At 41.6% G+C, this 23464-nt stretch overlaps 1 protein-coding gene across 11 annotated transcripts in view; it reads right to left on the reverse strand.

Moving 5' to 3' along the window:
• Positions 1-23464, reverse strand: part of MEGF11 (multiple EGF like domains 11) — a 253415-nt gene that overhangs the window by 174844 nt on the left and 55107 nt on the right. For all 11 annotated transcript variants that reach the window (XR_012057601.1, XR_012057600.1, XM_030281844.4 and 8 more), the window contains exons 2-5: positions 19697-19809; positions 15497-15620; positions 13399-13500; positions 11807-11907 (exon numbers count right to left, since the gene is read on the reverse strand). Coding sequence is in view for 9 of the 11 variants with exons in the window: in XM_030281844.4 (XP_030137704.2) it covers positions 11807-11907; positions 13399-13500; positions 15497-15612 (319 nt within the window). In the remaining 2 variants the exon portion in view is untranslated. The remainder of the gene's footprint in view (positions 1-11806; positions 11908-13398; positions 13501-15496; positions 15621-19696; positions 19810-23464) is intronic.

The raw sequence follows: 23464 nt of genomic DNA on the forward strand, positions 1-23464 counted from the left end.
CACTGCAACTTGATTCATCCAACCAACAAACTTAATTTGTCTGCAAACTGTGCTCTGTGTGGCAACTTCAGAAAGAGCAGCACTATCTTTTTGTAAGCAATGCAGAAATATTAACATTTACTCTTGGCATGGTCCTTCATTCTCTCTGTGCACAGTCTAGGAGACATCACTCCAGAAAAAAAAATAGGCTTTGCCTGCAGGAAGCTCCAGGTTTTTTGAGGACAGAAGTACCAACACCAGAAAGCTTTCCCCAGTCATTCCATTCTGAACTTCAGGGGTTTCTTTGTTACCTGAGGAAATTAAATTCTCGACAGGTTGGGAATGGAGGAGAAGCTTGTACCTAAGATCCCTGGTCCTTCCAGCTTTCCTGCCAGTCTCTGGAAGAGCAGCCAAAGCTACCAGAAGAAGAGAAAGCATAACCTGGTCTATCAAAGCACCTGTGAGGGCAGGTGGCACCACACCAGACCCAGCACAGAGGCAGGAATGCCCATTCTCCACTCCTGGGTAACATTTCCTGCACTCAGCTCTCCTGGCAGTTGTGCTGGAATGGAAAATGAGCTGCCAGGTGTGAAGTGCAGAGCTGCAAATTAGCTAAAAGTGGTAAATCACAAACATTTTGATCATAGAAAGGCTGGAGGAACTCGCAGTGCACTAAGGTGAGGAAGCTGAGAAGTAAATGACAGATGGGGAGGTGAGAGGTGTGGCAGAACTGGGTGAAACTCAGCTGCTGGGGGATATTTCCACCCTCACCACAGGAACCCCACCAGTACAGTACCACTGCTTTGCTTCCTGCCACAGCCACCCCTGCTTTCCTCCTGTGACTGCAGCAATCCAAGAGACCAGGAATTCACAGGTTCCAGCACTGGCTGAGGAGCTGTTTAAATCAAACAGTGAGACAGGAAACACATGGGAAAATGTCAAAGAAAATGAGCCATTATCAGAAAAAGCCCTCACACATTTATAATTGGAAGCATTTATATCTGGAAATCACCTCAAAATCACAGCACTTGCATATTTTGCTATAGGTTACACACTCAGGGCATTGAGTGAATTTCTTTGTGTACAAATTCCATCAGCCTGTGATATATTTATTTTAAAATCTGGTAGCCTTGCTACATGTCCGTAGTTCTCTGATTACTGACTTGCCCTGAATTGTGGGTCTCATGCCAAGAAAATTCTATTTTCTGACAGCAAATGACACAGCTCCACTGTTGATTGATTTTCATAGGTACAGAGTGTGTGCTGTGTGTTAGAGTAAGGATTGAGGCATCAAAAATGTTGTTCCTAAAAGATCAAAAGTAGATCGATGAAGACATCTGGACAGCATGACACTTCTGGCTGTCTTTGCTAGGCAATGCAACACTTAATAAAACCAAATTACACAGATGTTCCTAGAAAACTTTCAGTCCTGTAGCAAATTGAATAAACTATTGATGTTTCAAACAAAATCTTTCTTCATTCTTATTCCAAAATTTATCAAGTCAATCCAACAACAATCCTTTCTTTGTTTCTCACCAAAACAGGATGAATGTGGACAAATTTCTAAAGGCAAAGCTGTCCTTGAGGCCAGGCACAGGCCCCAGAGGGCCAACACATTTCAGATTTCATTTCAAACCAAGGCCCACAGTGCAAGTGAAGGTGACTCTGCTGCAATCAAGGACAGACTGTGCTCTGTTTGAAGATCATGCTCGTGTATAAGCTACACCAATGTTCCTGGGGATGGAATATTTAAATGCAGACTCCTTTCACTTTTCTCTCATTTCAAAAGGAATCACAGCATGTGTTTCACAGCAGCTTTCTGAAAAGACCTGCAGAAGAGACAACAGAGGAAACTTTTTTTGTAATGATGGGGGCTGATTCTCTTCTCAAGCCACTCGTTTAAACTTCCTGTCACCAACTCCAGATTTCAGAAGTTCAGATGATTTAGGATCAAGCCCAGTTTCTGGATGTTGAATGTCCAGAGAAACTTTATATTAATGACACACAGCAAAATGCACTTTCCAGTTTCTGGGATTCACACTGTGGCCTGGAGATAGAAGACGAGAGCTGGAAACAAAAGCTTTTCCCTACATTATCAGAAACTACTGAAGAGGGCTACTGTTTATAATAAGGTAAATATGGTACAGCATTGGCAGTATTTGATAAAACTATAATTTTAGATGCTTTTAGTAATGCTTATAAAAGGAATTCTATTTAAGCTGAACATTTATCAAAACATGACACCTGTGAGTGCAGGAGTGGTGACATCAGATCCAAGGTCTGCACCAGACAGCTGCTTCAGCAGAGCTCTTGAGCACAGCACTGCTGTACCTGAAATGGTTCCATTTCTTCACTCCTTAGAATGTGTTTCATACACATTATTTTATTTTTAATCAGAAAAAATATTTATTTATTTGACTCAAATTACGTCTTTACAGTGTAAGTTTTGTGAAGCAAGGCCATCTTCTAGTTTTGCACATGGATTTCTGGACACCACAGTAATGAAAGTAAATCATAGCATTCAGAAAGGAAAAATCTTGATAAAAAGAAAGAAAAGTTTGGGGTTAGATAGATTGATTAAATAGTTCCTCTTGACTTACAGCATGAGAGAAAGTGAGGTTTCCAAAAGTGAATACCTATGTTAGAAATACTGAGCTTAAGATAAACTATTCAAAACTGTTTTGTGGTCAAATCTGCAATGGACTGAAGTTGCATGAAAAATCTCCCTTGGGAGCCTTAAAACCCCTCTATGAAAATGGAAAGTGCAGCACCACACAATGTGAAGGGGAATGCTGTAATCCTGACCCAGAGAGGAAAAGGGAATGTCTGTAAAGGCAGTTCCAAGCACATCAGGTTCTAAAGGACAGCTCCATGGCTGCTTAGCAGAGCTCTGTCCCTGATTAGCTTTTTGACATCTGATTAATCCCCTCCCCTGTACTAAGTATCGAGTGTTAACAGATGCTTTTCCAGCCCACATCATCTTCTTTCCCTTGAACAATTAGGGAACCAGAAATGAAAGCTGATTTGCCAACTGACTCTATTGCAAACATAAAATTTCCATAGTGTGCCCGCTGGGCACCTTTAGTTCACTCCCATTACCCGCTGTGCCCTCCCACACTCTTCTGTTTCCCTTGTCCCATGAAGAATTTCCCTCCACTATCAGCAGCTTCAGCTGCCAGCGGGCAGGGATGGATGGGATATTGGGAAGGAATTGTTCCCTGGGAGGGTGGGAGGTCCTGGCACAGGTGCCCAGAGCAGCTGTGGCTGCCCCTGGATCCCTGGCAGTGCCCAAGGCCAGGTTAGACAGGGCTTGGAGCAGCCTGGGACAGTGGAAGGTGTCCCTGCCCATGGCAGGGGTAGAATGGAATGGGATTTAAGGTCCCTTCCAACCCATAGCATTCCAAGATTCCATGAACTCACTCTGCAGATCATTTATTGCTGTGCCATGTTACCACTCAGAATTCTCACAATTCTCACCCAAGGTGATGGAAATTGGAGCACCCACCCTGTTTGAAGGTGTAGGTTCAGTAGGAAGAAAGGACTTCTTTCCCAAAGTCTCAGAGTGATTTTCTGCACAATTTGGCATCTTAATATTTTTACATTTGGTCTAAATGATTTATGCTACAGAGTTGCAAGTATTTTATATTTTAACGTGATTGCATTCTACAAATTTTCCAGACTTTTTCTATAACAGAACACTGTCAGTTTGCATTAAGCTCCAGAGTAACTGCCCTTTCTTTATACTCTCCATCAGAATCAGTTGCAGAAAATCCATGGAATAATATATCTTTATCCTACTATGAGATGTGGAATATGTGCCACAAAATCCAGAGTTAATTTGGAACAAAGGGAATGACAACTTTTTTAAATTCCCACCCAGAAGCTCATTCCCAGGAATTACCCAGCTTTTGAGAAACCAACATCAATAAACACAAGTTAACTAATAGAATCATAGACTCACAGGAGCTCAGAGCTGAAAAGGACTGCAAGGATCATTGAATTCCAGCTCCTGGCCCTGCACAGGATCACACCATGTGCCTGGAATGGTATTTCTTATGTCAGGCTCACGTGGTATTCCCTGTGTGAATGCCACTGGTATTGTTCAGAGGCACTGCTAAAAGGATGGAATAATTACAGACAGGCGTTCCAAAAGTTCACATAAAAGAAATGCACATTATGCACAGGAAGATGCTGAAAGCACTGGATACTCTGGGCCAAATTCCATCTGCCAAATGCTTCCACCGCTCTCATTGCTGTGCTGGAGGAGATGGGGAGTAGCTGAACTGTAAGTAAGTGCACCCAGGTAGCCAAATGCCTCCTCCTGCTTGGCCAGGTTGCTGTATTTAGGGCATCCATGGCTGTTGCTATAAAAGGCTGTGAGAGCAGAGGGAGGTAGGAGCAAGGCCCACAACACCTCAGCCAGCCCAGACAACTGCCAGCACCAGCTTGTCCTTCCCAATACTCTGAACAGGCACAAAACCACTTGAAAAGAGTGGTTCACTCCAGTTCCAAAGTGCTCCCCTGCCACTACTGAAACCAATAGGTGGAAAGACAAAGAAAAACCATAAGAAGATTTCCTGAGGATCATACTGATGAGTGTTTTATTATCTGCAGCATGGCTGGCTCTGCTGGGCTGGCTGGGATGGGGTTAACTCCTCTCAGCTTGGATCATGCTGTGGTTTAGGTTGGTGACCAAACCAAAGCTGACCATGCTGACATTTCAGCTACTGCTGAACTGTGCTGGCACAGCACCCAGGCTTTCTCTGCTCCTCAGGAGCATTCATGTGTTTTATCTCAATCCACAAGTTTTCTTTCTTTGGTTCTTCTTTCCTCTTCTCCCATCCCATCGGACAAAGGGAATGGGAGCAGCTGCAGGGATCAGTGAGGGGGAGGCACAGGGGAGGCACCCACACCCCTGCTGTGTTATCATGTGTTGTCATGTGTTATCATGTGTTCTCAAATGCTACCATGTGTTATCATTCTATTGCAGCACTTCAGCCACCCTTGCAGTGCCAGTGATTTGTTTTATTTACATTTTCAGGCTATAAGATGCCCTGGCACTGACAGCTGGCAGGAGGTTGCAGTAGCTCTTTTCTGTGGGCAAGAAGAAATCTGCCTGGTAATGGTCCCCTGCATCTGACTGCTGGTTTTCCAGATACCCACAGTTCGTGTGGGAACTGCTCAGGGAAGGTCACAGCCAGAGGAATACAGAAAGGAAGCAGAAAGATATGCTAGCTCAGATTCTGTATGTACATCAGGAGCTCTTTCTAAAGGCCATCTCCATTAGGTAACTTCTTTTCCTCTCTCTACCTTTCCTTCCTTTTCTCCTGGGCTTTAAAAATTCTCCAGAGTACAAGAGAAATCTGTTAATGGGAAAAGGATGTAAAGGAGTGATCAAGAAAACAACTTGTGGGTTGGAACAAGCTGACCTTCAAGGTGCTTTCCAAACCATTCTATGATTCCAATTTCAATTTTAAACATGTCCCATTTCACACAGTTGTATTCTTTCTGACCCTATTGATTTCCATGAGTTAACCTGGCTCAGCACATGCCTGGACTGCTCATGAACTGCAAATTGCTTTGGAGGGGAAAATCTTCCTGAATTTTGTGTCTTCGTAATTCCATAAAGAGCAAATGCTCTGGATGTCCACACCCTCATTCATCCCAGGGAGCACAGGACCCTGTTTTTATTCTGTGCAAGAATCCCCAGCAGCACGGGGAGGGCTGGGTCACACAGGCACTGTGGAACAGCCCTGGTGCCTCCAGGCCATGCAGGATCAGTGCAGGCTGCCAGGAGCCACTGTGAGGTGCATCCCAGCAGGAGCAGGATTTGAAAGGACATCCAGACATATCCTGGTGGATCTGTGCTGATTTAGAGCAGCTGGGGACCAGCCTGACTTTGCTAAAAGAGGGCAAATTAATGGACTAAACTTTGCATGGCTCTTTCTTTGAACTCAACAATGAATCACTTCTATGGTTCTTGTGCTTTTTTCTGATCCTGCTGAAGCTCCCAGCCTTCCAGGCCATTAGCATGAGCACCATGAAGAGCTCTGGATCCAGTGCCTCCTTCTGTGTCTGCAGTCCCAGTGTGCTTTTATACTGATCCAACAGAGACTGCCTAAAGCAGCCAGAAAAGCTTTTTCTGCTACACTAGCAACAGTCTAAATCTTTTTCCAACCATAATGCCTGCATAATTTTTTCTCTGATATTTATTAAGCCCCTTGAGACATTACAATAGCTTCAGCATTCCCCCCTTTTCAACTTTATGCTATTTTCATTCCTTTATACGAGCATTTTGTTTCTCCTCCTTCTGCATTGCTTCCAGAAGTCCTTCCTTTATTTCACTACTGCTCCCCACCAGCATCTTTGCAAATCCTTCAGCATCCAGAGGCTGAGAGCAAACACAAAATGATGGATGGGAGATGAAAAGTGGCCCTTCCACCTTCACAACCAAGGTGTCTCTCCAGTGTCTTCAGGCTAAACAGCCACCGACTGGCTTCATCTGTGTCACCTGCTGAACTGACCTGCTTCTAGGGCTGGTGTCCCTCTGCCCTCACACTCCTGTCCCAAGAGGTTCTGAATGAGCAAGCAAAGGCCCATGTCCTCCCAGTTCTCCTTCAGATGGGAACAAAGGATTCAAATAATATTCCCTATGTTCTTCACTGGCAAAAGATATATGGAGTCATCTCCAGTGCATATAAAGGGAGAAATTTCAAAGTGTCTCCTACTGTCATTTCAATTCTATAATTAATAACTATATGCAGAAAGGCTTTCCACACCATTTTCTCGCTGTCACACATCCCAAATCAGACAGAGAAAAAGAATGTCCCCTGATAGGAAGTATCTATGTCCTGCTATAGCATTTCCCCTAATTTGGGTTGCATTATTGATGTACAGGACTCTGTACTTGAATAATGTAACAGTAAGGCTCTCACAGAAAGCACCAGCACTGGCTTTAATGTGTGTCTATAAAGATAAGAAAAATGTATTTTAAAAGTCCAGCAGCTTTCAAACAATATATTTTCAAGTTGCAGGAATGCTCACCACAAGGAATTTAAACTTGAGGTAAGAAGGGGGGGGGGCAACATTTCTTCTAAAATGCTAATGAGGTACTGCCTTATAAAGTGAAAAAAAAAATCAACAAATCTGACATATGAACAAACATTATGAATATTCAGGAAGTTTAAGCTGCTGATTTAACGTTTTCTAGGAGTGTACAACTTTTGCACTGATCACACAAGCCATTCTTTTTCTTCTCATCATGAGCACACTCGACTGTGGTGTCGGTGTGCTGCTGGAACATATGCGTGGAGTTGCAGAGATTGTAATTCATCCAGATGGCAGGAAGCTCTGAAATTGTTACTCCTATGCTACAGATGTTTAACAATCCAACCATATGGCTGCAATAAGGCAGCCTTGTCAAAGAGTACAAAAACTGCACTAGCCACAGAGCCCTGTAAATGGGAATTCAGTCCTGAGGTGGGAATGTTCATATGGCTGCACTATAAATGCACACATCACACTAGGAAGCTGGCATGGCTATTGCAATTACAGAATTTATGAAACATTATTTAAACTCCTGAAAACAATCAGGCCTCATATTTGCATAATTTCCCCAAGTCAGCTATTGAAAGAACATTCCTCATTTGCTTTTGAAATTCATTAAAGGCATCAAACAAAGGTGAGTTGAAAAGCTGGGTAAATAAATACATGTTAATACAATAATGTCCCTAGCCTCTGGCCTGAGGGAAATATCCCTGTAGGTAAAAACTGAGATTCAACCAGTGAGACCAACAATTTCTCTAGAAAAAGATTTGTCAAAGTCAGGGAGCCTTGCTGATGCTTGTGACAATTGTGATGTGGAAAGCTGAATGTTGAGAAACAATCTGAGATCAATAATATCTTGGCCAAGAAAGGAAAGCACCATGAAATGGTCCATCTATAACTCTACTGAATTTTGGCAGGTTTGAAAGACAGATAAATGGCAGCAAATCAGATTGTTAAATCACTAATCCTGTCATTATTACATCCTGTCACATTGCATAGATTTAGACATTAGAAAAAGAGTGTAAGGTAGGAGAGTGAAGAAAACACTTAAAAGCTCAACTCAATCTGTGAAGAAAAGGTGAATTCCCAAATTTTGTTTCATGGTTGGTGCTTTTCTGCCCAAAAGTCAGTTGGCAGTAGCTGCTGCTCAGAGTTCCATCTGCCTTCCCTCTGATGTCAGGTCTCTGACCCTTTGTTCCCCACAAGAAGTGTCTCCTCTGTACAAATCTGTTGTGCAAGAATAAGATTAAAATGGACAGACTGAACAAAGCATTGGTCTCTCAGACAAAAATGCATCCATTTAGCACACAGGGCATCTTTCCACCTGACATATTCTTAAAGGGAACTATTCAATTACCATCTCCTCACAGGCTAGAGAGCACAAAAGAGCCATGTAATATTCTTTTTCTCGTTTTTTTTTTTGAGCAGCAAAGTATTCAGAGCTGTTTTATCTACCACAGATACTAATCTAGGCAATATAATTTTAAAACATCCTTACAAAAACCTTGAAGGGCAGTTGAACCCTGTGGTTGTTTAAAAAAAGATTTTCTGCAGTTTATGCATTTGCTCTGCCAAAAGCTTACCTTAGCATACAAAGTACAGTAAATCATAGCTGCTCTGATTTACTGCCCAGACTGTGCTGTTTGTTTTCGGGGACAGCTCAGGGAAAAGCTCTGTCAAGTGTAAGAACATTCAGAGAAGGGGAATCATTTTGCAAAGCTCCCACAATGGTAACAACATTTCTAAGGTATCAGTGAAGGGGAACAAAAATGCAGATGTGCATTTGCAGCATTTTTCAGGGGGGATTTTTTGAATACCACTGCAATGCCAAAATATTTCAGGCCCTTTGGAGGCACAAAAACAATTTCATACCCCAAAAACTGTTTAGCCTAAGTATTAATGGACTGGCCAATTGTATAATTTACCAGGCAATCAGTTAAATTATTGGACCTTGTGCCTGAATTCCACATTTTATTGGGTAGCAGATGCCAAAAAGGCAAAGAAGACACCAGAGAGGTGGCAGAGCAAGAGCTCTGGATCAACGTGATTATTTAGAACTGAGGGTAGATTTTATTAGACTTAATCTATTTAGTAAGCCCCAACAGGAGGACAAAGATAAAACCATATATCTGACATCCTTTTGAAAGTTAGTAAATGAAAAGGGAGAAGATCAAAACAGTCGCTGAAAGCCTTCACTTCTGTTTTAAAATCCAAGAAACAGTCATTAATAGAGATTTAAACTCAGCCCTCTCTAGTCTAAACATGTCACTGTTAATTACAAAGCCATTTAACTTTTGCAAGAAATAAAGACTGCTATTAATGAAAGAAGAACCAATTAGCCTTTAATCTACACACTGTTTTTTAATCAAACTTTCTTTTGATCATCAGACTCACTGCAGGATGTATCCCTCCTCCCCATGTTGTAGTGGCTTCCATGATTGCTAATGGAAAGGATTTTAAAGGGCTGGCTGAGCAGGGAGAGCCCTCTCTGCAGGGCTGGAGCTCCCCTCCCTTCCTGCCAGGGACAGCTCAGGAAATCTCAGAATTTTGTGTCCTGACCACTCTTGGAGCAGCTGCCTTTAGAGGAGCAGCACCAAATGTGTCTAGAGGAATGTTGGCCAGGAGTACTGGACAACCTCATTAGGAAACAGCAAAAAAAGGACCAGTGGAAAGAGAAGTAAGGAATGGGATGGAAAAAGGCAAAAGCAGAGAAGTGCCTCCAGGAATGACAATGGAATTCACTGCTGACTGCAAAGGATGATGAATGAGAGAATTTGCTTGTTGGCACAGGAACATAATTGTGGAAAAACAAAACAAAACAAATGGGATCAGGGCTCATGTGTTACAAACAAAAGGGGTGACACGAAAAGGATCCCATTAGCAAAATACTGTGCCTCCAAACTGTTGTTTGAGGGCTCAGAGAATTTCAAGGAGGTTTTCTGGCTTTTTTTTTTTTTTTTTTTTTTTTTTTTTTTTTTTTTTTTTTTTTTTTCTGTGTGGCTACTTGTAGTAGCAAAATTATAAGTCCAAGCATCTGGAATCCATCATGATGGAGAACTTCTTCCCTGACATCATTTCCCCCTTGGCTGCTGTTGCTGCTCCGATCTCCGGGAAGGACAGAGAGCAGATGTCCCTGAGCACACACCAGGCTGATAATGAAATACAAGAACCTGACTCCTGCACATGTAAACAGCAGAGAGAGTGTAACTATTATCTGCTCTGTGTCAAACACAGGGCTCTTGGTCTGACCAGATACCTGCTGCCTGCTCTGCATTAGCAAAATTTCAGTGTATGCTGTTCTTTCTCCACCACAGAAAGATAAAATTTGCCTGGCAGCAGCAAAACACTAAGTATTAACACTACCAAAAAAAACACTTCAAAACAAATGTTAATATCCTCAAAGAATCAGTAAGTCTGGAGAGATTTATTGTTGCAATAGTATGGCAATTTAAAAAAATTCAAAATAAAAAATCAATAGATTGCAGGGAGAAAAGTGATTATAAATATGGTCTGTGACAGGATTCTGAGTCATGAAATTCAAGACTGTAAGAAAAGTATGTGGAACAACTGCTGACATGGTATTGACACCTGAGATATTTGAAGTTAGGTACACACTTACCATAGGAATGATTCCAGCAAAGACAATAGGTTGCAATAAATGTTTTTTAGAACTTGACTAACAGCATTTTGCACTTCAAAAGATCAACTTATTACGCTTTCTGTAAAATAATTCTAATGCCTTATCTCAAAGAGCTGGTGATTTTTCACAGTGCAAACCCCCTTGAATGTAACTGTTTGGCTTAAAGGTTACTGAAAATGAGATCAGGGTCCATTCATGGTTTTCAGCTGCTCATGTATTACAATATGAGTCCAACACAAGAACTCAGATAAAAACACCAACAGAGCTAAAAAGAAAGATCTGTAAAGAACAATGCCAAGATGTTTGAAGTTAGCTGGGTAATTGTATCATTTTCACATTTATTTCATGGCATTATAAACCTGTTAATAAAATTTGGATTCTGATGCTGATCAAAACCTCTTTGTGTTTTTTTTTGGTGTCATAATCTCATGACCCAAGACCTAGACAAGAGTTCCCATCTCCACTCTCCTTTTGAGCACATGCAGAACACTCAGAAGGCTGCAATACTGAAAACATGTGACACTAATGTACACTAATGTAGGGTATTTTTAATTAACAAAGCTCTTAGGCATTGCTGAAAGATCCGTTTTGATTTTTGTCCCCCCTCATATTGACCTAAAACACTCCAGAGCTCTGTATTTATTTATACAATACAGCTGGGAGAAAGTTCTTCTGACATTTGAGAAGCTTTAAAAAGTTACGTTGCTGATGGGAACCATTGTGAAAAAAAATGAGATTTTAACTCATTTAACTCTTGAAGTAAGATCTTTCAAAGGTAAGAGGCAGAACCTTTACACTGCTGCTTAAATTACGTGGTGGTTTATTCCTGAGTGCTCTCAGTTCCCCTAATTCCTTACCACTGGTGAATACTTGCATTAATTACTCCCCAAAGTAAGCTCTGATTCAAGAAGGCACTAAGAAACTTCACTAACTCCCTCCCCAATGACTCCAGCCAAATTCTCCCTACTTACTCAAGACGCACATACCCAAACCGCCCCGAAATATTCCATCCCCGCAATTCTGCCTGCGACCAGCGCCGGCTGATAACCCTGAAAACCAACCCTAATGCAAAGAATCTTTAATTTATCTAGAGCTGCTCCAAAGGCCAGCCTGAGCTGTGCCAGGAGTGTGTGTACATACGGATGCAGTAGTCGCTGCTCTCGTAGTAGCCGGGGCAGCACTGCGAGCGCCGGCGGTACATCGTGCGCAGCCCCCTGCGATACGCGGTCTTGTAGCTGATCCTGCAGCACGAGACACAAAACCATGGGACACTATTGAAAATCAATGCCTCCTGCTGCAATGATATTTGTGTTAAATTATGGTAAGGCTAGCATTCAATGATTATTTTTAAATGCATGAAAGCCTTTTGATAATAAACGCCACAATAAGGGAGGAATCGATACTTGTTTTGAAGCTTGAAATATGACTCGTGTTATGAGCACAATGCTCATGACAGTCACTGGAGCTCTTCCTGGGGCAGCTGCTGCCTTAAAACATTTTCCCAGTCCTGCTGCAAGGGCAAGGAGGTTCTTCAAGAATAAATGATTTATTTTTGCACATCAGCAAGGTCAGATCTCATCAGTGGAAGGAACAGAGACCACTGTGTCAGCTGCTACACAAAACCTTACCACAGTGGCAACTGCCCTCGATACACAGCTTGGGAAGTTAACCCCAAGTAATTTTTCCTGCTTGCTAAACCTTCCAAGGCACCAATACCTTGCAAAGTGTCATTACAGTCCCAGTTCAGTATGTAAAGCCTGGTTTCCCCACCACAATACTGTAGTCCACAGAAATTGAAAGGTGTTTAGCATTCTGAAGCATTCCTACATTTATTCATAGCATTAGCAAGGATAGCACCTTAGAAAGGTAATATTTAACTGCATATTTAACAGCAAACACGTCAAAACAGCTTTGCTAGTTTATGGAAATTACCTCAATTGAACAAAATCTATTGTCCCGCATGTTGGATAAACTGATCGAATTTACTCTGCTGCATTACAATCTATACAATATTCCAGAAAGCTCTGCAGCTCTTTTCACTTCCAAACTCTGTAACTCAGGAGCTAAAAAGCCAAGTGCCTCAGTCCCACTGGGATGGTGCTCAGCAGCCAACGTGCAACTGAATTCATGAGAGTTGAGATACAAAAAGGCTTCTAAAATCCCCTTGAAAGATTGTGAATATTAGTGGATATTTATTAGGATACTTTGGAAGCAGAATGGATATAACAGAAATATCCTGCAGCCTGGGAAAAATTAACTCTTTGGTGCAAGTTTTCATTCAGTCCTAGAAATGGACCCATCTTCATTTTACCTGATTTTCAGTGCAGATTTGGGTGCACTAATTCTAACACAGATCCATTTCTAATTATCCCTAACCCTCAAATGCCTGATTATTCACAATTTAGGAGCTGCATGGAGTTCCTTTTACAAACCTGGACATGCACCAGTCACTTGGAAAAGAGAATTGGTCATGTCTGGTCAGGGAATAGACATTTCCAATCCCATGTCAGGGCCAGTGGAATGATACATTCTCCTGGATGGCTTCATGAAGGACTGACTATCACTTATCTCACCCAAACTTCAGGCAAAAATCTCTGTGTTTCTATTCAATGCCCTGGAATTCCAAACACACATCTTTGTATTGGAGCACCACAAACTATTGGGTAAACAAGAGGTGTGTGAGGAGCTGAAAAGGCAGCAGGAAGCTGAGGTTTCTGAGGATGAGCTCTTACCTGTGCCTGGTGCACTTGAACCAGTTGAGGATGTCTGTGCATCGTGTGTAGTAGATCTGGTCAAAGGGGTGAGCGTAAGATTCCTGCACGGTCACGGCGTAGCTGAGGGGGGACAAGGAAAGAGGTGAGAGGCTGTGAAAAGCAGCAGTTCCCTGTATCTGCTGCTCATGGAAGTCCAGTATGAAACATATTTACATCAAGAATCTTAGAAACTTTGGGTATTAGCAAAAAGCAGAAAAGGGCTTCCATCTGCTAGACCTCTTCCTGAAAAGTTTGGCTTTATGATACAGATATAGAGATATCACTGTGAGCAATAAACCATTCTCTTTTGGGAAAAAAACCAAATATGAATAAATTCATGGAAATTTAGAAGGTGAGAAGTGAATGGATATAGGCAAAACCTGGGTGATTTGGTGAGAAATCACAGAGCTCCAACAATAGTAAGAACTGAGCAATCCTCCCAAACCTTAGCCATGCAAACCACTTAGCCATGCAACAGGTTCTGTGTTCATTATTGTTGGGTGTCTCACATGATACAAGAACCCAACTCTCATGCTGGGGTCAGTGGTGGCAGAGCACTGCCCCACAGCAGGTGTGTGCAGTGCTCAAGGGACTCCTGTCTCAGGTGATCTGGACACAGGCCCCACTTTATCAGATCCACAACATCTTTGGAGAGCAATACTCAAATCGCCCTAGGCAAGGACCCAGGAATTAGATCCTCTAGGTCACTCATTATATGGATTGTCTTAATTCTGCAGCTGATTTCCCCCTCATCAGCAGGACTGCAGATGTGATTAAGCCCTGGGAGATTGCACCCACAAGGCAATACAAAGATATTTACTTGGAGGGGCTGGCTGCCTTGAAATCAAAGATTGCACTGTTCCTGCCCTGCTCGTCGTGTCCCTTCTAGAAAAGCCAAGGTTCCCCTGCTTTGCCCCCTGTCACTGTTTGCTGGGTTTGACAATAATGTTTTTACTTCTGCTAATGCCAAAATATAAAATATTTACATTGCTCATTATTAATGTAAGACAGTAACACTTGCAAATCTCAATTATTATTTTATGATCCCGTTTATTATCCAGCATTAGCCCCAACAATCTTTTCCCTTTGATTTATTAACATCTAACTAACAAAGTCATCTTGGTCAGTACAACCAATCAATTTTGGTATTTAATTTTTGTTTCTCCTTGATTGGGTCTCTAGGTTGCTGACTTTCTTCAGACAAAATCAATATTTTATTCCTGTGCTCTGAATGCACTTTCAGCCCGCAGAATGCAAAATTCTTTTCCTGTACAGTTTTTGCTTTGCAGTTGCATTATCTACAAAGAGTTAATTCTCTAATTAAGGCTTCAAAACATAGTCATTAAATACAATTCTATTTTTACCTTTGTTAAGGGGTGTATTTTGCTGAAGTGTACAGCAATTCAGATTTGTGTGGAATAGAACCAGAGAACAGAACTGGAAATTTAGCAAGTTAAACTGAGAAGTACAGGACCTTTAGCCTCTGCAAACAACCCCTGTGTGAGTGTGAGCCCCATCAAAGGCTGTGGGTTTCTCTGTGCTCACAGGAACCGGCCTGCTCAGATCCACTTTTAGGACCAGGACACTGAAACAACAGAGAGAACAAGAAATTCCAGGGCCTTTCATGTTCAATGCTTTCGTTCACTCTTTGATGCCGACACGAATTTGGCAGGAAGAGCCCTGAAGTTCAGGCCAGACAAAAACAGCCAGGATGCTGCAGCAGGAAGGGCTTCAAACTTTCTTGGGGGACAACAAGCAGAAAAAAGCAGGACAGAATAAGGCCAGCATTTCTGTGGGTCTCTCCATGATGGATGCAAACACTTCAGTGCATTCCTGTTGTTCAGACTCTGGAGGAGCTTCCCAAAGTGCACAGGGGGATGTGGTCAATATCTGCAGCCTTAGAACCAATTTCTTGGGATGAGCCAAACCCTCCAAGGCACTCCAAAGTACTATTTCTGTAAAGCAAATCTCTTTTCTGAGACATGGTGGTATTTAGCTAATTATGGCTCTCAGCTTGCTTTCTAAATGTAAAAGCATGAAATGGATTATAAAAAAAAATTGGCAGGTTACACATTACCTTTCCCAGTGACTACAAACATTGGGATCATCTGGATTTAGGGACAGAGTAGTTTTGAGCAGAAAAGTCAGAATAAGCCCTCTTAGAATCCACTGGAACAGCACATGTGCCACCATTGTTGTAGCTAGAGAAAGAGAAGAAAGTAGAGCCATTAGAGACAATTTTGAAGAAACTATCCTTCTAGGCCTTTTCTTCCTTACTTTTGTCCAAATCCAAATACTGTGAAGCTATTCAGAAACTGAAATACTTGAAAAAGCTATCAACTAAACAGTAAAATGTTTTAAAAGTTCAAATCCATTCTAAAAGGAATTTATACATTTAAACCTAATAAAAGCAATGAATTTGATGATTAAGCCACCCAAGATATTGATAGCCCAAATGATTCTTCCAAAGAACATTTCTGATACTGATTATTTTTATGACAGGCTGTCTGTACTGACAAATAAATCACTGAGGTATTAAAGCAATCTATTCTTCCATCAACCTACAGGCAAGTGGGAGAATACCCAAATGCCCCCTTTGATTTATTTAAATGGGGTTTTACAGGTGTCAATATAGGCTGGATGTGAGACTCGTGCTTATTGCATGATGGAAGGAAAATCAATGCACTCCTCAAGCCCTGGATGGGGAACCACTGAGAATTACAGAGGTCAGTGCATTGGGGCACATTACATAGAACACTGAACATGAAATAAAAATATTTTCATTGCAACTGGAAAGAGGTTGTGCAAAATTCACTGGGTGTGGTCTCTTCATCACCCTCCTGTTCATCTATTAAATGTACTGACTTACATCTGCTTGGGGCTTTGAAACCAAAGTAGTGGTGTTGGCCTAGAAGTCTCTAATGATACCAGTCAAAAATTCAAAACAGATAGAAAATAAAATTGCTTTTTTGGTAACAGCATTAGAGGTGTTAATCTGTAAAACATTAAGTCAGGAAAAAGTATTTTTAAATATCCATTTCAGGCATTTACATGGACACATAATTCACCATTCAAATCAGAAGTCCTAGAAATTATTCCTGGCAACAAGATTGCCCTAAAAATAGACTGAGTCTTCATATGATCATCAAAAAAACACATGGCTCATTGCCTCAGGGCCCAGAACAGCAAAGGGATGTTAAGAGGTTTGCTCTGCAGGGCCCTGATATACAGCCCAGCATAAAGAAGCCATCACAAAGCAAAATGAAGAGCCAGGAAACTGCTCAGAAATTACCTCCTGACCCAGAGCCTTCTTAGCCAGTTCAAGGACACCCATTGCCTTTAGTGGATTCAAGTCAAAATCCCAATGGGAGCAATAGCTCATCTTTTAAATTATTCCTAGAGCACTGCTAAACCCAAAGAGAGGTCTTAAGCCATGTATTTCATATTAATGTTAATTAACATGATTTAATGCTAATGTTCCTCATGAAATGGTTTTAAGTCAAGGAGTGACCATTTTTTACCTGTGGGCTTTTCCAAAGCCCCACAGCAACAATGCAGAAGCTTAGTCTGGAAATCCAGAGGGCTGACAAGGCAAGGATATACTTATGGAAAAGCCATTGTGTATCCCTGTCCTGGGCACTGCATGTCCATGGAGGAAAAGACTCTGGAGGAGCTGAGCTGTCAAAAGTCCCAATGTTCCAACAGTCAGAGATGTGGGAGAGCAGAGCTCAACATTCCCTGAGCACAGCATGGACAATGGATGTGAACAACCCAGGGATGAGGCTGCACAAACTGGCAACGCTTTAACACAAATCCCTGCTAAAAATGCCTTTATCTGTGACACTGGGCAGCACTGCAGTAATGCCAAAGCACGGGGATAATTGCCTTGGCACTGTATTTCCAGGTTGTAATTTACCCTCCTTCTCCATCCTGAGCAAGTGGGGCTAAAGGAAAGCTCCTTCTGCTGGGCAGGTGTGGGCAAAACTGCTCCAGGAGATGCAAATCTTCAGAGAGCGCTTAAATCTAAACATAGTTCTGTGCTCAGTTTGTTAACTTCTGGAGAACATCAACAGCCTGGGTCTGTGTTACATTAATTACAAGCAGAAAGGCAGCCCGACTTTAAATCAGTAATTTATTGCCTGCATTTGCTTTCCATCAGTTATCAGGAACTGAAAGGTAAATAATAATTAATTCAAGCTAGAAATCAAACTTCTCCCTCACTCCAATTTTTTCTCCTTTTGTACCAACTGAAGCCAGTGCCCTTGAGTTCAGGAAAAAGCAAACTTTAAGAGATTTGCTTAGAATACACCAGATGCTAAGAAAGAGGCTCTTAAGATCACTCATTCTTGCTGAAAATTACCCATTCTTTATATTGAATTTTATATATCCTTTATATTAAAGTATTCCCTACAAAATAAAAACAAATGAAAATAGGGCCCTGCTGCCTCACTCACTCTAAAGAGAATGAGGTCTAAAGCAGCCCCATATTTGAATTTTGTAGTTCTCAGAGACCTCAATTTGTTCTTAAGAAAATGATGCCTTTGTTTAGTTTTTAACTCAAACAAATGTCAAAGAATTATTTATAATCCCTAATAGCATCCAGAATATTTCTTGCCATGTATTAGAAAGAGGTTCCAAACTGTTTTCTAAACGTGTATTGCTAATGCTCTATGATTATCTGTTTGTGAGGGAGCTGCTTTGTGTCATTAATTTCCTAACTTTGTAAGTCAGATCGAAGATCAGAACCATCCAACTCCCCAAATCTAGCAGAACCTCATTCATCTCAAGCGTCTCTTTTTGTAACTCAAATGAAATATTTCACTTTGATCACTGTTAATAGAAAAGCCCTCGCACCAAAATGGAATGGTTGCTATTAAAGGAGTCAGAATAAAACTCTAAAAATAGGAGCACACATATTAAAAACCAATATCAAAAAAGAATCCAGTAATGACATCTAATGCTGGGCTTTCAGCTTTCACTGCTCAGCACAGCACAAAGTCCTGTCTCAAATTCAGTGTTTGGGGCAGGTTCTCCAAGGAGGCAGCACCAGCCTTGAGGAAGACAATGCCTGTAACTTCATTAAAGCTACAGCCAAATTATTCCAACATTTTCAGAGTCTGCCAGGACAGGCAGCCTGGGGGGCTGAACACCAAAATAAATGACACAAAGGTTCTCTGTGCAATCCCCACATGGACTCTGAACTTTTTGTCTTTCCAGGCCTGATTTTTCTTTTCAGAAGTGAAAGAAGTCAATTTAGGTAAGATTTGGCAAGAGTCTTTCAATCCAGAGGACAACCAGATGGTTTTCACAAGTATCTCACTCTGCTCATCATAACTGATGAGGTATCTGCTACTCCTTAGGCCATTTTCTCCTATCTTTCTCCTTCCTGAAAAATTTCACTATTTCACCTACAATATTGGTACAAGTCAGTGGTTCCATCACAAAAGAAAAGAAAGCTCCAAATCTTAGCTACAGAAAATCTAGTAGGTTGCAAATCATTAATTTATTTGTCTGTGGAGTCTCTTTACAAAAAACCTCCTTTGAGGAAACTGTGCTGGGGTTTGCAAAGAGACCTCAAGTTGCAGATGATCCTTTAAACTTCATGAACATCAGAATGTGGAAAAAGTGGAAAAAGCAGGTCTGATACTCTCCTGCAGCACTACCCCTGAGGGTAGGGCCTACCTGCAAAGAAAATAAGATCTCAAAGAATCCTTGCTGGGTGAAATAAATACCCAATAAAGCCTTTTCTAGATAGTGAGGACTTGATTTTGGTAACATTCTTGTGAGAAAACGACCAGTGTGTACTTTAAGTGGTCGAGGGAAAAAAAAGAAACCCAGAACTACAGGTTCAATTTCTCCTCTGCTTCCTTGGCTGACAGGCTAGAAAATCTAACTAAAAATGACCATTGGAGACTTCCCTGATCAGGGCCTGAAGTGGTGAAACATTTCATTTTGACATCTCTGTCATAAAATATTTCATAACATGACTTTGACATGAAATTCAAAAAGAATTTTCAGTCCATGACAGAGTTCTAAATTGAATGTTTTTCCCTCAATTTGGGATGCAGTGAGCTCTAAACCAAGCAAAAACAACCCTAATTTTGTGTCTAGCTGTATGCAGAGGTGTTTTTCACTAGCAAACACCTTTCTTAAATCCTTCCATACTTTTGAAGATCATAAAGTCGAAATGTTTATGCAGTCAGTTAACCTAGGCTGAATTTTCCCCACAAATTTCCAAGTGACTCATTTAGCAAAGAGCCATGTTAAAAAGTCTTACCTTAAAGTGCTAAAAATTCCCAGTGGATCCTGTTTTTACAGTTCCCCAGCACATGGAGACACAGGGCACATCAACGGGAGAGTGGGAGAAAGCTCTTGGGAAGTCACTTGGCCCTGTGAGCAATCAGGAAAACCAGAAAACTGGGTCAGAGGAAATGTGTTTGGGGGCGTGGAAACAAATCAAGGCAGAAATGGGACAAAACATTCAAAATAATTAGATAACAGAACATAATTGTGCTATTTCAGGCCAATCCCACTATCCTGCTTTCAGGCAAGAGCAGGGAGTTTGGAAGGAGTGGAAGAACACGGGGGATGTAACACATCCCTCTTGCACTCTCCCAGCCTCCAGAATTTTTTTTCCTGTCATTTCCTACCTAATTTTGTTCCCATATAGACTTTTCCTTCTTTAATATCCTAACAAGAAAGTCCAGTTTCTTTCAGGAAGTTTGATGTGAGACCTTGCAAAAGCTTTCTGGAAATCTAACTGCACCTTCTTGATGCTCATGTTTCCTTTGAAGAGCTTTTACAGCTTAAGAAGGCTTTACAAAAACCATGTTGATTCTTCAAAAATGTATTACATGCATCAAGATAAATAATTCTGTTCTTAACTCTGGTTTTTACCAAACAGGAAAATGAGGTGTGCCAAAATAAAAATTGGTCCTAGTATTTGTGTGGGAGCAATTGAGGAAAATGCAAGAGAGTGGTTGAGCCAGGAAACAAAAAGTTGGATTTCACTGGAGAAGCATTAAAGTGACGGAGTGTTTGCTGATTACACTATTTTAGTCTCTAAGTAGTAGCGAGCTTCCAACAAGCTGCCCTTGGTGGCATTCCTTCTTCTCATCCCATCTGAAATTTTCATGATAGTTTAGGCAAGGGATCATTTAAACACACACTTCATTTGGCTCCACATCAGATTTTGTTCGAAACAAGCTGTTATGAAAGCTAAATGAGGCCATGAGTTTCAAAACTGATCAGAGTTTTTTGGATGCCTCCATTTATGATTAATAACTTGAGATACCATGAAAAGACTGGATAATTTGCAGAGCTCAGGATACCTGCTAAGAACAGCTTGTTTTAATCTGGGCAGTGAAGAACAAATCCATTCAACCTCACCAGTCACCTCTAAAAGTTGTTGTCATGACCAACAGAAATATTGCCCGTGACAAGTTGTGGTTTTGTTTGTTTTTTAATGAAAATTTAAAGCTGTTTTAAACAGATAAACACTTCCAGGAAGGATCAGGTACTGAATACAAAAGCACTGACAATGTGATTCTTATCATCTGAGCACAGAGAAATTCAAGTGATGGAAGAAGTAGCAGAAACAGCAGACTGTGCCCTGGGCTGCTGTGTTCCCTCTGCTGGCACCTTGCACAGTTAATGCAGAAGACAGGAGACAAGAATTAACATGTAATTAACATGACTTGGGAAATGAAAGAATAAACACAAAAGCCTGAGATTTTCACAGTTTATAGGGGAAATCCTGCATCCTGAGTCCTGTGTGCTCAGTCCCACAGTCATCACCTCTGCTGCATCATCCTGTGAAGTGGGTGCTGTTCAGTACCAACAAAGGAGCCAATTCCATTTCCAAGATCTCATTTTAGAGGCTCTATTTTAAAGCCTGAATAAACACATCAGGATCATGATTGCTGCAGTGCCCTCATGGCTCTCCCTTATACGCTCTGAACCAAAGCTGCTCAGTTTTCCAAAACTGGGCTGGGGGGCTGATTTCAATGGGATCTGAACATCCAAAACTCTTAAGTTGCTTTAAATTTCTAAGCTCTAAAATACATCAGTGTGAGTTGTGTTTGTTAGAGAACATTGTTACAGTTCCAGGGATAACTTATGGAGTCTGCAGATCTGCTTCAGTGCTAACGCTTTTCAGAGCTGACTTCTGGAGTCATCAGGAGCTTGGCCACAGCTAAGTGAGAATAAATAATGAAGTAAGTGCTGCTTAATCTATCAAATGTTATTTTTGGAAGCTCAAGATTGTTCCTTCAGTGCTCTCAGAGGAAAACTGGGTCAAAATACCACAGATATGTGTCAGAGGCAAGGAATTTGGGCAGTTACTTCAGTTATGGCTAATGAAATATGTTTATCAAGACAAAGGCTGCTGGATGTGTCTGAGCCTCTGCTTAAATCCCGCTGGCAAAGATTCCAGGCCCTGACACTGGCTTAGCAGAGTGGGCAGGGCTGAGGTGGCTCCAATTCCCCCCAAGTTCTGCATCCAGTGTTTTCTGTCTGAGCCCACATACAGCACCAGGCTCTGGAACTTCAGGGGGAATTAATGGCATGCAAGCTCTCGAAGTCTAGCATCTTCCCCAGGGGAAGAGGAGTGGCCAGCCTGCCAGGTGCTTTGAAAATAAGCTTGTTACAAACTGAGAAGTGTTCCTACACTGATGCAACAATGTGCAAACATGTTTGGCACTGCACATCCACTCCATGAGATTATTATCAGCATACAAAGAGGCGCAGACTGGATTTTGTCAGTTCTTACACAAACTCCATGAGCACTTGTGCAAAGCACAACTACCCATCCAAAAAGCTATTATTCACTACAACGCTAAACTTCTTTTTCTTAAATAAATGAACAGTTAATCAATAGTCCAGCAGAAATATAATGAAAATATTGCATTAACAACACCTAAAAACACTGCTGAACCAGTGCCCAAATCCACATAATTGCTGGCTCCTTTTCAGAAAGGTCAGCTTGGAAAAAGACTTTCTGTGATTTTCTGCCCATAATTTTGTACTTGTATACTCAACTACTAGTGTGAAACTGGAAGCCAGCCCTTTGAACATTTGGCCCTTGAAGTTATCAATCCAAACTCAAGGCCACTGAAATGTTTGTGCTCCTGGTAGTGCCTAAGCCTGAGCTGTCCTCCCAAGCCCTGCCAGGGACAGGGGCTGACCTTCACTGGCACCTTCTGCCCAAAGCAGGTTGGTGCTGCAAGGCTACCAAGGCAAAATCCTGGGAAATCCCTGAAGGATTTCTCCACAGACATTGTCCTGCAGGCTGGGAGAGCCTCCTGGGGCGGCTTTCTCTGAACCCTCTCCATTCAAACATGGGAAACAAGGAAAGTCAAGAAGAGGCACTTTGTGCCTTTGGCTGCTCCCTGCGCCTGAGGGCTGCAGCAGGGGTGGCAGGAAGGGCCAGGCTCGGTGTCCTCCCCACTGCTCCCAGAAATCTCACTCAGTGGAATGTTAAAGCTGCTGGAATCTGTGTGGGGAGTCACACTGGCTCCTGATTGAACAGTGTATTTATATTCCCTGTGCCATGCCTTTTCAGGGAAACCTCCACAGACATTCCATCAGGAGAGAAAGAGTCTGACACTCATCAAAAGCTCATCACTGAGAAGCCAAATGAGCCTGAGTTGAGCTCACACCCAGCCACCCACCCAGCCCATGTGCAAGATGGCAAACAATTACAGCATATGCCTCCTGAGACACTTGGAGCAACAAAGGCCTCGAATCCCAGAACACCCAGGATAAATAAAGCAACCTGAGTGTTACAGCCGTGCCCAGATGAGGAATAAGGTTTCTAAATATTTCGTTTAAACACCTCAACTATTTATTCCAACAGACTTTTTTACAGCATTTAAAGAGTGCACATAAAGTTGACCTGAAAATCAGAGTAACAAGCAATAAAATAAAAGGATGTTCAATAGACACACCATGAAATAAATTAACTGTGATCTGTGAAAGTGCTGTGAAAGTCAGAAAATAAAAAAAGCTGTTTGAAATGTAAAATATCCTTTACGGTTATATATTT

Source organism: Taeniopygia guttata, chromosome 10 (genome assembly GCF_048771995.1).
Source record: "Taeniopygia guttata chromosome 10, bTaeGut7.mat, whole genome shotgun sequence".
NCBI lineage: Eukaryota > Metazoa > Chordata > Aves > Passeriformes > Estrildidae > Taeniopygia > Taeniopygia guttata.